The 15,094-nt window shown below is 44.2% G+C and overlaps 1 protein-coding gene across 1 annotated transcript in view; it reads left to right on the top strand.

Moving 5' to 3' along the window:
- Positions 1–15,094, top strand: part of GLI3 (GLI family zinc finger 3) — a 259,870-nt gene that overhangs the window by 196,278 nt on the left and 48,498 nt on the right. The window contains 1 exon segment of the mRNA XM_032874968.1: positions 1,530–1,670. Within this exon segment, the coding sequence (XP_032730859.1) occupies positions 1,530–1,670 (141 nt within the window).

Here is a 15,094-nt window from a genome sequence, read left to right as displayed (position 1 = left end):
CCTGCCCCGAAATACCAGCTCCTGGCTATAAGCCCGAGCTGGGCGCGGTTGACGATGCTCCTTACACTGGCCGGGTTCTTTTTTGTCCCTATTTTGCCTTTACCCACTTGCCAGGAGGGCTTGGAGAACAGAGGGAGGGATCAAGGCTCAACTTACCCAATTTAAGGCCAATTAGATTCTGGTCCTTGACACAAGACAAGTTTAGAAAGTCCAATCTGGGCTCTGCTTTTAGGCATTTAGACCCTCTGAGCTTCTATTTTAAAATGTGTTTATTATGCCTAGAATACCTTCTCCTAAGGTCCCCAAGCCTGACACAGGAAGGAGGTCAGTGAATATTAATCCCTGGAAGTAGGGGTTGGACTGGAGTCTGGACGTCCACAGAATCTGGACCTTTCTACATCCGGGCTGCTCTAGCCCCAAACTCAGACGACCTCCACCCACATTTCCTTTCGAGGGAGGAAAGATTTGAGGATGGAGTGAATGGATGTCATAGGTTGTGAAACCCGTCCTTCTTGAATTTTGCCATCCAACAACCTTGCTGGTTACATGTGTTGGGCAGTTTTTGTCATGCTGCCCCACATGAGATCCCAAATTCTGGAAATTGTTTGCATTTTCTTTGCCACAAAGCTGCCTCGGAGAGTAGAAGAGATTCAGCTGCTAAGCTCAGATGCTGTGGGTCTAGGGCAACAACCCGTATCCTCGGAGATCAGAGCTTGAAACAGGAAGACAGGATCCCTCTGAAACCCAGAGAGTGTCTGTCACAGCTCCAGTGGCAGGGAAAGCAGAATTAGAATTATTAGTAAACCATTGCCCTGATTCCAAAATAGGAGAATCAACAAACTAACACACTAAAAAGAATCTAACTGAAAGAGAAAAAAGGCCAGTCTTTTGGGTAAAGATGGCATGACCTAATTTAATTGCCTCCCTTACGGGATGACGTTTCCATTTCTCTTTTTTTCCTCTAGCATTCGGGGGCAACGTTTGGGCCTCAACTTCTTATCATCATTACAGTTGGGGCTGTTGTGTTTTGTTTTTTTTTTTAAAGATCTTATTTATTTGACAGACAGAGATCACAAGTAGGCAGAGAGGCAGGCAGTGAGAGAGAGGGGGAAGCAGGCTCCCGGCTGAGCAGAGAGCCCGATGCGGGGCTCCATCCCAGGACCCTGGGATCAAGACCTGAGCCGAAGGCCGAGGCTTTAACCCCTCTGAGCCACCCAGGCGCCCCAGGACTGTTGTTTTTAATCCCGCATTAACAACCTCGAAAAACATGCCTCGAAAAACATGCACACAAATGATTCCATATGTTTGACTTCTGTTCATAAAATGCAGCTGATAAACCTGGGCTCTATTTTATTTTTCCTGAAAAATTGCCTCAGGAAGAAAACCTGTTCAATCAGGGTTTCTTTTCTTTTCTTTCTTTTTTTTTTTCCTTTCTCTTATCTGCCCTTCCATTGTGTCTGATCTTTTTTTCCCTCCCTCCTTCCCCCCCCCCCGCCCCCCTGGCTTCCCCACCCCCAACGCACCCCCAGGAACAACCAGAAGGAACAACCCTGGTGAAGGAGGAAGGGGACAAAGACGAAAGCAAACAGGAGCCTGAAGTCATCTATGAGACCAACTGCCACTGGGAAGGCTGCACGCGGGAGTTTGACACCCAGGAGCAGCTGGTACACGTAAGTGGGGGGACGCGGGAAGTGGGCTTTACAACTATGTGACCTTTCCTGCGGGGTCAGCTGCCCTGACCCCGCGCTGAGTTAGGTTTCTTAGCTAGCAGCATTGCAAACCAGAGAGGGCTTTATGACTTTCTGAGAATAAAAACTCTGAGCCACGGTGCTTGACCTGTTCAGTCAGCTAAAGCTTAGTGTAAAATTCAATAAAGTCTTCAATAGAGAGCGTAATGACTCTGATCCTGTAAGCCAGAAAACACTATTTTGAGTTAGCGTCTTTGATGGTTATTGAGTAATAGTAAGCTGGACATGAATTATTATTAACCTTTTAACCAAGTTTGATTCTCCTCTCCTAGACCCAGCCACGGTAGAAAAAAGTGTAGAGGTGGGGGATTCCTTTTCTCGGTTCTGCCTGCTCCTTCCAAACCCCCAAGTTCCAAGGAGCCTCCCACTATTTTATGCAGCAATTAGTAGGTAGATGCTTGGGGAAGCCATTAGCACAATGTCTTGACTGAAGGCCAACACTCGAGGGGCGAGTAGTTCCGTGGAAAAAGTGATGTGTGTTTTAAAATGTGCTCAGTGTCATGTCTGCAGCATGGTCAGGCCCAGATCCACACCTCATCTCACTATACCAGGTCCAGAAGTGTTGCCCCCATGGGTTTTATTTCCAATTACGCAGTGCGCTCCGCACGCCCATGTGCACGTACCTTATGAGGCATATTTCCTTTGCCAATGCTCCATTTGATTTGGCACTCTCTTTCACGCCAGAGGAGTCTCCCTAGCCAATGGGACTGGGAGTAACTGAGATGGAAGGGGCTCTCGATCATCGAGACGGGACAGGCACAGGCTCACTTACTCCTGTGAACAAACACAGGGTCTCATCGAGGCATTACTGATGTTCTGCTACGTGTGGCCAGTTCTTCTGCTTTTACTGTGACGGAAGATCTGAGAGAGCATCTGAGATGCTCTGCCACCCACCCCACACACGCACACTGCTCACACTTGCCCCGTGCACTCTTCTTTTCTAGTAACTTCTAATTTTAGAGGATCCATATTTCTTGATAACCCTGTTCCACTGAAACACAAAAATTCTACAGTTCTGGACACATCCCCCATCTTTCATCGACCACAGTGTTGTCTACAACTTGGCTCCTCCTCTGGGATATGTCCACACATCACCGTCACGGCCAAGTGTTAAATAGATGGTTTTGCCAGCATTCACAATCCGTTAGGTACAGAATGTTGCAAGACGGTAACATGACATCAGCAGGGTCTCCCCGCCACCCCCCATTTTTTTTTAAATCATGTGTCCTTGTAATTGTGTAGGAAGGATTATAGATTTCTCAGCATAGCAAGAAACCTGGAAAAGTCAAATGTTTTTAATTAAGGTATATTTCCAGATTTTTCCATGAACCTAATTCGATTCTTTCTCTTTCATTTGATGCGAGAGTTATTTTTAAGCCAAGCCTTACTTAATGGCCCTTTCTTCTTGCTGACTTTTAATGGAAACCACAGACACGGTCCTACCAAAGACAGAAAGAAAAAGTTCAGAATTTTTCTTTTAGGGTAGACAGATATTCCCGAAGAGTGAACTGTGCCGAGAGTACCCTTAGTGATAGGAGGAGGGAACAACCACCTTCGTGAGGGGAATCGTTTGCATGGGAACTGCTGTCGTGAGCGAGACGTTACCAGAGCTGCTTGCTTTTGAAAATGTCCTCCTGAGAGGTGACACCGTCTTGTGGTGCCTTTTCTGAGGATAAGTCATTGTAGTTTCCAGGGAGGGCTGTAACTATAGTTCCCCGGGTAAGGGAGCTTATTCAAAGGAATCGTGTTCCTCATTAGAGACCAGGTTTGAGGAAGCATTTTTAACCTTCCTGCTGCGTACTTAACGCGAAAGCTTTTAAGAGAGAGTGACTCTAGAAGGTGTATTGAATCTCAGTGGCGAGATGCCTCTGTTTTAGTAGAGAGATCTGAGCAGTTTTCAGGTAAATCTGCTTAAACTATCGACCTAAATGACCACCGTGGTGTGTGTCTTACCATAAAATATTGGAATGAATCCACATACGGTGGAAATTTTTGATTCCAAACCAGCTAGAGGGAATTCATGTCAGGATTAGGAGAAAATCCAAGGTATTACTTTCATGATATTAATTTTAGTCTGGGATAAATTATGTACATGAAGTGGGTTGAAGTTATACCTTGCAACAACCTCCATAAAAACACTCGTTCGCATCACTTATTTTCCACCTTTTTGCTCGTTACCTGGAATGCGGAGATTCCAAATTTGTGCGTTTAAGTAGATCTTACTTGGTGTGACATTTAAGTCCCTTCCTCCTCGTGGGCATAGCTGGTGGCATTGGCAGTGGCCTGGGAGAGCACGGACACTTTACTCTTTGTCGATCGAAGGACTAGCTCCACATCCACCTAATTATTTTCCATCCACGGGGAAAAAAAGTACCAGTGGCAAACCCCACTCTTTTTTTTTTTTTTTTTTTTTTTTAGGACATTGGGAAGTCTTAACTGTTTCCCTTCCCATGGTTGTCCTCGGAGAGGCAACATTTAGTGAATTAGTTGGATTTTCATGCTACATGCGACCAAGAGGCAAGGTGTTAAACCATTCTGAAGCTCTGCCTTATTTATAGCCATGACCCATTCTTTTTCCCCCTCTTACAGTTAATAGAAAGATTCATGATTCTTCATGGTTGTCTATCTAGTGTCTGACAGGCCCGACCGCCTGCTAAAGCAAGTCACTATCTATAATTGATATCCTTCCGTGGAATAGGGTGCTGGCAGCGATTGAAGGGCTTTGCTGAAAGCTCTTAAATCCTGACAAGTTCTCCCCTTGTTCTGGTTCAGTCGCTGAGCCGCACGGTTGGAATTCCAGAGTCATTTGAACTTGGTGCAAAAGGGGGGGACATATGTTTCACATTAGCAAATCACACAGTTGAAGAGGAGAATTAGGGACTCGGCGGGCTCTGCCCGCCAGGTAGTCTCATTTCCAGCGTAATGCGCTCTGTGTTCTCTTGAAAAGATTACCTTGTCCCATTACTGTCCCAACAGATGGGCTAAACATTGCCTTTCCCTTCTCTTCTCCTTTATTTCAAGCGCCTGTCCTCTGCCAGGTGCGTGTTTGTTCTGGGTTTGCTGTGGGGTCTTTATCACGGGGACGTTTAATTAATTTCTCTTCCCAGCAAGGTAATTATAATTGGGCTTAGTTACTCTCAAGCTAGTATTAAATTTGTCGTAAATTTACTTCTAGGCCCGGAAGCTAAGAAGATAGATCTATACTTTTGTTAACCAGGTTTTGGTTACGCTCGGTCCTTTTCTTGGTGTCAGTTTAAATAGAATGGAACAAGAGAGTAAGAAGGGGATCCCGTATGAAAATAAATTCAAAGTACCTTTGATTAAGACTGAACTGATTATTGATTTGTCAAGATGCAAACGCTTTCGCTTCCCTTGGCACCTGAAAGCATGTAGTCTAAGACCTCCAAATGAGGTGGAAAGTCCACATTTCTCCTTCAGCTCCAAATTATTATTATTATTATTATTATTATTATTTTTTTTTTTTTTGCTGTCGTGCACGGAACATTTTGCTGTCTTTGCTGTTGTGCACGGTATGTTACAAAAGACACAAATCTTACATTTCAGTTTATTTCTGAAAGTAGCAGAATATTGGTTCTCAATGTGTTTCTGGTCTTATGGCTTTTTTTTTTTTTTTTTTTTTTTTTGGCATACAAAAAACTCAGCTTCCGTCTTCTGGGCTGACCTCATGTGTGCAAGAGAGAGGCTTCCAAACCTTCCTGAGACCCATTTCCCGCTTGCATTCCTTCTGTCCCAGAACTCAGTCCCAGCTTCGGCTCTGGGAGGGTCAGATGCCTCTGAAACAATGCACAGCAGGTGCCCAAGTTAGTCCATCCTAGGTTCTCCGAAACCTACAAGAAACCTGCATGTAACCTGCACGTGTTGTTTCTGAATGCAGTGATATGCCCCATTGAGTTTTCTGAGGGGCTTTTTCAGAAGAGGAGAAGGAATGGATGTGAAGACTGTGCACCTCAGTGTGGGTCACCAACGCTTGGTGGCTGGTGGTGCTTGCAAACGTCAGTGTTGGGACCCCATATCCCCACCATCCCTAGCATTCCCCTGTTTGCTGGATCACTGTACTCCTTGATCCTCTGTTACAGGGACTTAACCCTCTTTCTGTTTTAGAACTAGCACATATAATATTCTTTCCTAAGGCCTGGAAATTGTCCAATTATGTTTTTTAACAATCTGCAAAGAGCCCTAGGCAGGTGGGGGGTGGCATCTCCTGCTAGCGAGGCCAAAAGGGCAGAGAACCTGCGTTGTGTTTATGTTAGTCTCAACCTCAACTGGGTTGGCATTTCAGTCCCTGTGCTCCATTCGTATCTTTTAAGCCTGGTGTCAGAAATTCACTTTTTTGTAGCATGATTAACCACCTACTTAGATTTTCAATGCTTTCATAGGCTGCAAATTTTGATCTCTAAAGCATGCTGGTGTTGCCTTTATCAGAAGAATACAGTTATAATCACCTTTGCTGCCGTTCAAAAACAAATTCTGGACGTAAGCAGCATGGAAACGAAAGGCTTCCTTTGTAATACCCTGGAGATTGAGATGTAAAGAAGGCACATCGAATCTGGGAAGAATTCGTGCATCCGTCGAAAACGCGGGGATGTTAAGATGAGTTGGAGACATTATTTTCATATTAATACCATGATCCTAAATTTGCATTTTAAATGTTTTCCATCTAATTTTGATCCCTTTGCTGAAGTTGCATTGTATATCCTTACCTAAAAGAAAATTGAGCGTAAGATGCGATAGGGGTCTCAGATACGAGGCAGAAATTAGTTTTGTGTGCACATAAAACGTAAAACGGATGAATGGAGATTTTGATCTTCTTTTCCCTACGTGGAGTTGCTAGTTAATTTCGTTACTCTAATTATTTGGAAATGTTGCATGTAAAATGCAGGCTAAGGAGCACAAACTTCAAAGCCGTCTTTTGACAATTGTGCCTCAAGGGTCACGTTCTTTTTAAAGTTAGGGACTGAATTGCACCTGCAGAAATGCTTTCTGTAGGGAAAGGAGAGAGCCTGAGTGGGGGGCGCGGAGGGCCCTGTGGGCTCCCCGGGGCCAGTGGGATTCTGAGTGGCAGCGTCATCTCCGCCCTGACCCTTGGGATGACCTCCCTGGAAACATCTGACCCTCCAGAACGTTATTTTCTCACTTATCATACTGTGAAACAGCCGTGAAAATAAATGCCCTCCCCAACATCCAAGGCCAAACGGAGATCGCATGCAGGAGGCCTAATGAGAAACAGACAGAGGGTTGAGAAGAGCGCCTAGACTCTCTTTGTTTTATGTATTTGTTTTTGCAAGGTTGAGTCCGGGAGGGGAGGGGAGTGGCACTGATGGGTCTGTGGTTTCTGCCTGTGGGCTCTCAGGCTCATTTTATATTCATTGTTGCTGAACCTGCTCTTGACGGAGGCCAGCACACCGTTCTTCCCTGGGTAGGTCTGATCGATGGGTCTTGGCCAAGCCATTTCACCTCCTTGGACCTCAGTTTTAGCAAAAGCAAGTGAAAGATTTGAATTAGATAGTCCTCGGGATAGGGATGGCAAACAGGTTTCCTCTCAAGTGCCCATGTACTGGCTGGTGGGGTGCTGTACTGAGCCTCCCCTCCCACCTGTGCCACCCCCCACCTTGCAGCCGGGGACAGGGAGGGGCGGGGATGCAAAGTCCCTTATGGATGGCTGCCCCCAGGTGGGGTTTGGGGGAAGGCAGTCACGTAGTCACATGCCATCTTTCCCCTAACAATGCACCCTGTAGATTAAGTGCCCTCCAGAATAATCGTATTTAATACTTCAAGGAGGTGGCGTATTAATTACTTGAGTAATTATGGAATTATAAAAATTTCCCCTTTACTGAGGGTTCTTACCCCTTGAACAAAGAATAAGAAATCAATATTTCCAGTGAGATGTCACTTTACAGGATAATGTGTTCGTTACTTCCTTAAACTTGTTCTGCCACGGGGTACCCCAGAAATGTTGCATTGCATCTCCCCAGGATACTTCATCGGAATCTTTAGCCAAGTAACTCTTTCTGCCACTTGGAGAGGATTTTCCTCGGAACTGGTTCTGAAGGCTGCTTTGGGTCAGATCTCCTGGAATGTTCTCAGCAGGCCCACTTTATACAAGAAGGAATGACGGTCACTTTGGGTCGGGCTGCATACCGCGTGGGAACACACTTGCCTGTAGATCTTGCCAGCACAGTGTGTCTTCCTGTGCCTCGGGAGTATGACGAGAGGACAGCAGCAGATCAGACATTTGCTCAGCCCCTCCCCGGAGACAGCCGGGAGCAGCCTGCGTGCTGCCCACTGCGCCAGCTTCGTGGTGGGCTCACTGCCAAGGCCAGCTTAGCCCTGACCCTCCGGAAGGGGGAGACAAGGAAACATAAAAGCATAGAGTGAATGACATATGAGCCGGGCATAATGAACCCGGAACTGTGTAGTTGAGATACTGAAGGTTTAGAAGAGGGGAGAAGTGCGTGAGGAGTGTTGGGAAAGGTCTCTGGGAAACAGGTGGGAAGAGTTAAGGTCAAAGCAAAGCAGAGGGTTTGACTTTGGAGGCTTGAGGATGATGATGGTGATGATGGTGATGATGGTGATGATGGTGATCATGACTTTGGAAGAATCAGTAGCACCTGATCCCAGAGACTACTTGGGCTTGCCGCTGTTCTCCTGCTACAACACAGTCCGTTCCGAAGCAGACAGACCTGGGTACAGAGCTGGCTGCTCTCTACCCGAGACACATTACATCCTTCTCTCTGAAATAAGGATAATAATAGTATTTACTTCCCAAAACAGCTGGGGGAGTTCGTTAAAAATCATACTCAAAAAAATGTTGGTGGTTCTTTGTCTAAAAGTGCGAAGACATTTGCCAGCTGCTAAATTAATGCACTTTGCCTCGAAGAACCTGGTTTAGGTTCGTGTTCAGGCAATGTTGGCCTGTCACCATGAAATTAATAATTGCATAAAGATGTTAATCGGGCCCCTGGTCTGTGAACCCCTAAGAGAGAAGGACTGGGGGGGGGGTTCTCCAGCTCTGTTCTTTACACTCTGGCTCTCTCCTCGTTCTCGCTTACGTAGTGTCGAGATTAAGAGCCTCACGCTGTCTGGTGCTCTCTTGTCTTGATGTCCTTCTGAAAGTTCTCCTTGGTGAGCACCCAAAACCCCCCTGGACCCACTGAGGCAGAGAATTCTTTGTCATGCGTGCCACCCTTTGTGTTGTTATCAGACAGTTAACAGCATTGCTGACCTGTGCCCGCTAGGTTCCCGGAGGGATCGGACCCCCTTGTAACAAGGAGAAATTTCTCCTGACATTGCCAAATGTCCTCTGGGGGGCAGAATTGCCCCCTGTTCTGTCCCAAATCTTTCCTTCCTCATGCAGTGTGGAAAACAGTAACAAACGTGTCCTTGGGATGAAAGATAAATTTTCTCCTTAAATGTGCTGTAGAATTTTCAAATTATAAGGAAAAGGTGAACTTGTTAGTCTCTAACAAAAGGGTATTTAATGTATATGGGTGCCTGTGTGTGTGTGTGTGTGTGTGTGAATATGTGTGTACAACTTGGTAGAGCTTAATTTTAAAGTCACATTTGTTAGGTTAGGCACTCAATACCTCTCAGCAAGGACTATACCCAGCCAAGTGCTTTGTCTTGGTGAAGAATTCCATCACTGCTTTTTTCTTTTTGCAGACCAAGGGAAGTCACTCAGACTTTCAGCTTCTGAGATCATGGCAGGCATGGAGATCAGGCTCCTGCTTTGACAGAAAACAGAGCTCCAGAAACAGAAAGCAATTTTCTAATACAAGGACTCTTGAAAATTCAGGGACATTTAGGATTTCCTGGGATTAGCTAAATACTGCCATAGATGATTTCTTTTTTCATTTCTAGAACAATTAACGTTGGCAAGAGAGCTATAAGTGGCATATCCTTATAAGAGAGGCCAAGTCCTTAAATATAAGCCACCCCTTCCCCAGCCCAGCCAATTACCAGTAAAACTAGCATTAATCAGTGAATGAAGGGTAGGGAATATATCTTTGATTCCTACATCTGCCAAGAACTATTTCTGACTCTGAATAAATCAGTCTACAGCTTTGGTCCTCAGTTTCTCCTCTGTAAGGTGGAGAGGGTTTTTAATTTTTTAGTTTTATTTTTAATTTTTTTGGTAGGGATAGAATGAGATCATATATACTATACATACATATATTCATCTATAAGGAGTCCCACTGAGGAGACAGAGTCCTAATCAACCTAATTAAAGAATAGAGAGATTAAGGAGACTTTTAGTCAAAAAATTTTAGAAGAATATAAAGGCTTTTCATGGAAATTTTTTAAAAGTATATATGTCATCGATTCAGCTGCACGTGCTCACCTGTGTGGGCCAGTTTTTACCGGTGCGACTCATCAGCACCACCTGGTGGCCAAGGCCCAAATTGCAGGCATAGTGTTAAAAGGAAAAAGCCTCCTTATCAGACTTCCAGAGTTGGGGTCGGGGTTGGGGTCAGGGCCAGAGCCAGAGAAGGGAACAAGACCAGATACATACATCTTTTATGTCTGAGAGTAAGGGGAACATATGGGCAAGGCCATTGGGAGGACCAGACACAAGCAGAACAGCAGGAAAACCGGTAAAGTAAATTTGCAGAAGTCACCAGAGAAAACTCTGGTGGTTTTGAAAAAACAGATCCATTTGAATAGGGAAAGACCATTGCAGGGAGGTGTTGGGGTTTTCATGTGGAAAAAAACAGCAGGAAGAAGTTAATGGAAACAGAAGTTATAGGAGAATTTTATCTATGATAGTACCTAAATAAAAGACTGGGATTTTTGGCACTCTGTGGGGTTAGAAATATAATTACAGGATGATTCATTCTGTGCTTTGGGAGCTGAAGAGTGGTCAGTAGTGACTGATGTGGAACCAAAGCTCCCGGAAGGCAGGGGGCCACAGGAAGTGAGATTAAAACCCTGCATGATGGTTTCATGGGATCTACCTAGTGTGCTGGGAAACTGACTTCTGGTCCAGGTGGAGGGAGGAGAATCATGTGTTTCCAAGGCCAGGAAGGCATGAGCCTTGTGTGAGCCCTAGGAAGATCAGAGCTGAGCTGTGCAGAGCCCCAGCAGCTGTCCGAGCAATGTCCCAAATGGGGCAGGGCCAGAAGTGAGACTCTGCAGTATGTTCGGTTAGATCTTAAAACTTGGGGGGACTGTTTGGAGATGTTTGACACTGACCATTTTTGTGGCTGGTGCGGATGTCATGGATGCCCTTCGGAGAGCAGTCAGCAGCTTCCGGGCAGCCAGCTGAGCACCTGGAGGGTGGTTTTGCCCGTGGAACCCTGTATCTTGTGTGCATGGCCCAAGGCTCATTCCCTAAGGGCCCCAAGACTCTGTTGTCTCTATAAAACCGATCGGTCAAGGTCACTGGAGAATGATCTCTGATGACTTACAGAAGATGCCGGCCACAGTGTTACTCACATTTTTAGGGCCCTCTTAGTCACAGTTTTATTGTGATTATTAACATTTGTCTTTTTTCCTTGTTTTGGTTTTTGGTGTGCCTCCTAATCTGAGGTTCCGAAAATGTCTTCCTAATCATTAAGGCAACAAAATTGTCATCATCTGTCAGCTTCCCCTCCCCCAGCCCGGAAGGCGCTGGGGAGGGCCCTGCTTTAGGTGCCTGGCCCAATTCTGTCTCACCTGTTCTCTCCACGCCACCTTCCTACACCGTGTGTTTCTTGGGATGTTTGCCTTGGAGCTTTAGTCGAGCGCTCTTTGCAGGACAGGCAGGAGAGCCCTGGTCCAGGAGGCGCAGGTCTCCCCAGGGGCTTTTCTAGGAGGTGGCAGAAGTTCTCACACCTTCCTCTCCTGTCCTGCTGTGGTGAGTGATGGCACAGCTCCTGGGACAAGATAAAGCAATCCTACAGTGAACACAACCCAAGCCTCACTGTACTCTCCTTATGTTCCGTGGAGATAAACTTTGCTGGAGTCTCGGTACCAAGCCATTTGGCTTCTGGCAGGAGCTTTAATTGCTAAAATGCAGATTTTTTTTTTTTCTTGATCAAGAGGGGATTATTCTTGTTATCAGTCTAGAGCATCTTATTTCGAGATGAAAAGCCTTTACGGAATTAGAGATGCCAACGGTTGTACAAAGCTTTTTGGCGATTGACAACTCAAAGGGAAAGTATGATTTATTAGCCTATAATGGCCAACCCTGAGTAATGGTTGAGGTCCCACTGATTTGTGAAATTGCTTAATGCGAACTGCCTTTTTACGCCACTCGAGCCCCAGGTTACCCAAATAAATGTAGAGTCGACGCTGTGTGATATGTTATGGGAGAGCGGAGAAGAAAAGGGGCCAGAGGAGAAAGGTGGCTTCTAAAATCCATCTTGGAGATGCCTTTTACAGTAGTTTGGCTGATAAGCCGGTGGAGGAAAGATTAATAACAAGGCTTGGCGCTATCAGTACCTGCCTGTCGATTCTCTGTAACAGGGCTGTCTTTTCAGCATGGAAATTATTGATTAAATAAAAATTGCTATTAGATTGTGATGTGATCCATAATCACAAACAATGGTAGACATTCCTCTTTTAGATCCTCAGCCGTGTATCACATTGTTTCTGTTTTATCCCTTGCTGTAATTTATATTACGCTGACACTTGAGCTCCTGAGGTTTCTTCTTTCTGTTGGGAGGCAGGAAAGCTCCGGCCAGAGGGAGAATGAAAGGGCGGCCAGTGGTCCTGGTTAGGGGTCCAGCTGGTTTCCTCACTGAGCTACAGCCTGGTTTACGTTTGTTGGTTGGTTTTTCAACTTAAAAACAAAAAACCAAAACTGTGGTGGAATGCACATAACGTGAAATTTACCTTTTGATCAATTTTTTTCCAGCTTTATTGAGGTATAACTGATGAATGAAATTATTTATTTTCTAAGCATGCAAAGTGATGACTTGGTAGAACACGAAGTTAATGATTAACACCAAGTTCATTAACATATCCATTACCTCACAGTTATCTTTTCTCAGGTATGTGGCAAGAACTCTTCAGATCTATTCTCTTGGCAAATTTCAAGTACGCAATCCAGTATTCTTAACTGTGGTCACTGTGCTATACACAGATCCTCCAAACTGATTCATCTTATCAGTCAAAGTTTGTACCCTTTCAATAGCATCTCCTCATTTCCCCACCCCCAGCCCCTGGCAACCACCATTCTAGTTTCTGTTTCCATGAGTTTGACTTTTCTTTTCCTATTCTTGGATTTCACTTACTGTATTTGCCTTCTTTCATCTAATTTCACTTAGCATGATCCCTTCAGGGTCTCTCCATGTTGTCACAAATGGCAAGATGTCTTTCTTTTTTTATGGCTGAATAATACACGCACACACACACACACACACACACACACACACGGAGCTGGCCCTTGAACAACACAGATTTGAACTTCACAGGTGCACTGATATTTGGATTTTTTCAATAAATACTGTGAATGTATTTTCTCTTCCTTATGATTTTCCTAACATTTTCTTTCCTCTAGCTTACTTTCATATAAGAATCAGTATATAATATATATAACATACAAAATATGTGTTAATGGACTGTTTACGTTATTGGTGAGGCTTCTGGTCAATAGTGAGCTATTGATAGTTAAGTTTTGGGGAGTCAGAGGTTACACATGGACCTTCAAGTGTGCTGGGTGTCAGGACTCTTAACTACTGTGTTGCTCAAGGGTCAGTTAATTACACACACCATGTTTTCCTTATCCACTTGTCTGTTGTCAGACCCCGGGTCGCTTCCATGTCTTGACTATTATGAATAATATTGTAATGATCACGGAAATGCAGATACATCCTCAAGATACTGGTTTCATTCCCTTCAGATGTGTACACCGAGGAGGGGTTGCTGGATCCAATGGGAGTTCTGTCTCTAATGTGAGGAACCTCCATACTGTTTTCCATAGTGGCTGAACCAATTTACATTCCCACCAACAGGGCACAAGGGTTCCCTTTTTTCCATATTCTTGCCAACATGTGTTATCTCTTGTCTTCTTTGTAAGACGTCCTAACAGGTGTGAGATGGTATCCCATTTGTGGTTTGGATTTGCATCCCCCAGATAATAGTGATGTGAAGCCCCTTGTCATGGACCTGCTGACCATTTGTATGCCTTCTTTGAAAAAATGTCTGTTTAGATCCTCTGGCTACTTTTCAATAATTGCATTATTTGTTGTTTTTTTTTTTTCCCCCAGTTGAGTTATGAGTTCCTTATTTATTTTGGATATTAACCCCTTATCAGATATGAGGTTTGCAAATATTTTCTCCCATTCATAGTCTGCCTTTTCATCTTGCTGATTATTTTTCTTTTGCTGGTGCGAAAGAGGCTTTTAGATTGATGTAGTCCCGCGTGTTTATTTTTGCTTTTGTTGCCCGTGCTTTTGGTGTCAACTCCAAAACAATCATTGCCAAGGCCAATGTCAAGGAGCCTTTACTGTATGTTTACCTTGAGGAGTTTTATGGTTTCAGGTCTTTGATCCATGTTGAGTTAATTTTTTCTATTTTTATGTAAAAGGCCGCTGGAATGTGGATAGGAAGTACATTGAATCTGCAGATCACTTTGGATACTGTGGATGTTGTAGCAATACTAAGTCTTCCAATCCAAGAACATGGACTGTCTCTCCTTTATTCATACCTTCTTTAATTTATTTCATTAATATCCTGTCGTTTTCGGTGTACATGTCTTTAGTCTCCTTGGTTAAATTTATTCCTAGAAATTTAATTATTTCTGCTGCTGTTGTAAGTGGGATTTCTTTCTTGATTTCTTTTTCAGATAGTTCATTGGTCATGTATAGAAACACAACAGATTTGTGCACGTTGATTTTGTCTTCTGAAACGTTACAGAATTCATGTATTTATTCTCAGTTTTTTGGTGTGGTGTCTTTAGGGTTTTCTATACTTAAGATCATGTAATCTGCAAACAGAGACGGTTGTACTGCTTTCAATTGGATGTCTTTCATTCCTTTTTCTTGCCTAATTGCTGTGGCTCAGACTTCCAGTACTATAGGAATAGAAGTGGTGAGACCAGGCATACTCATGTTGACGATTTTAATGGTCATTAAATTAATCACCATTTAGAACATTCACAGTTTGTGCAACCATCACCACGATGTATTTCCTTGACATTTTCATGACTCCGAAAGGAAGCTGAACTCACTAAAAGCGGTCACTTTCCTTCCTTTCTCCTCCACAGCCCATGAAAACCACTCAGCTGCTTTCTGTCTCTTTGGACTGCTTGTCTATTCTGAACATTTCATAGAATTAGAATCCAAAATATATGACGTTCTGTTTCTGGCTATTTTCAGGATTCATCCGTGTTGTAGCATGTGTCA

Source organism: Lontra canadensis, unplaced genomic scaffold, assembly GCF_010015895.1.
Source record: "Lontra canadensis isolate GAN:19392208 unplaced genomic scaffold, GSC_riverotter_1.0 scaffold54, whole genome shotgun sequence".
NCBI classification, from domain to species: Eukaryota; Metazoa; Chordata; class Mammalia; order Carnivora; family Mustelidae; genus Lontra; species Lontra canadensis.
This window is presented reverse-complemented; position numbering and strand designations above follow the sequence as displayed.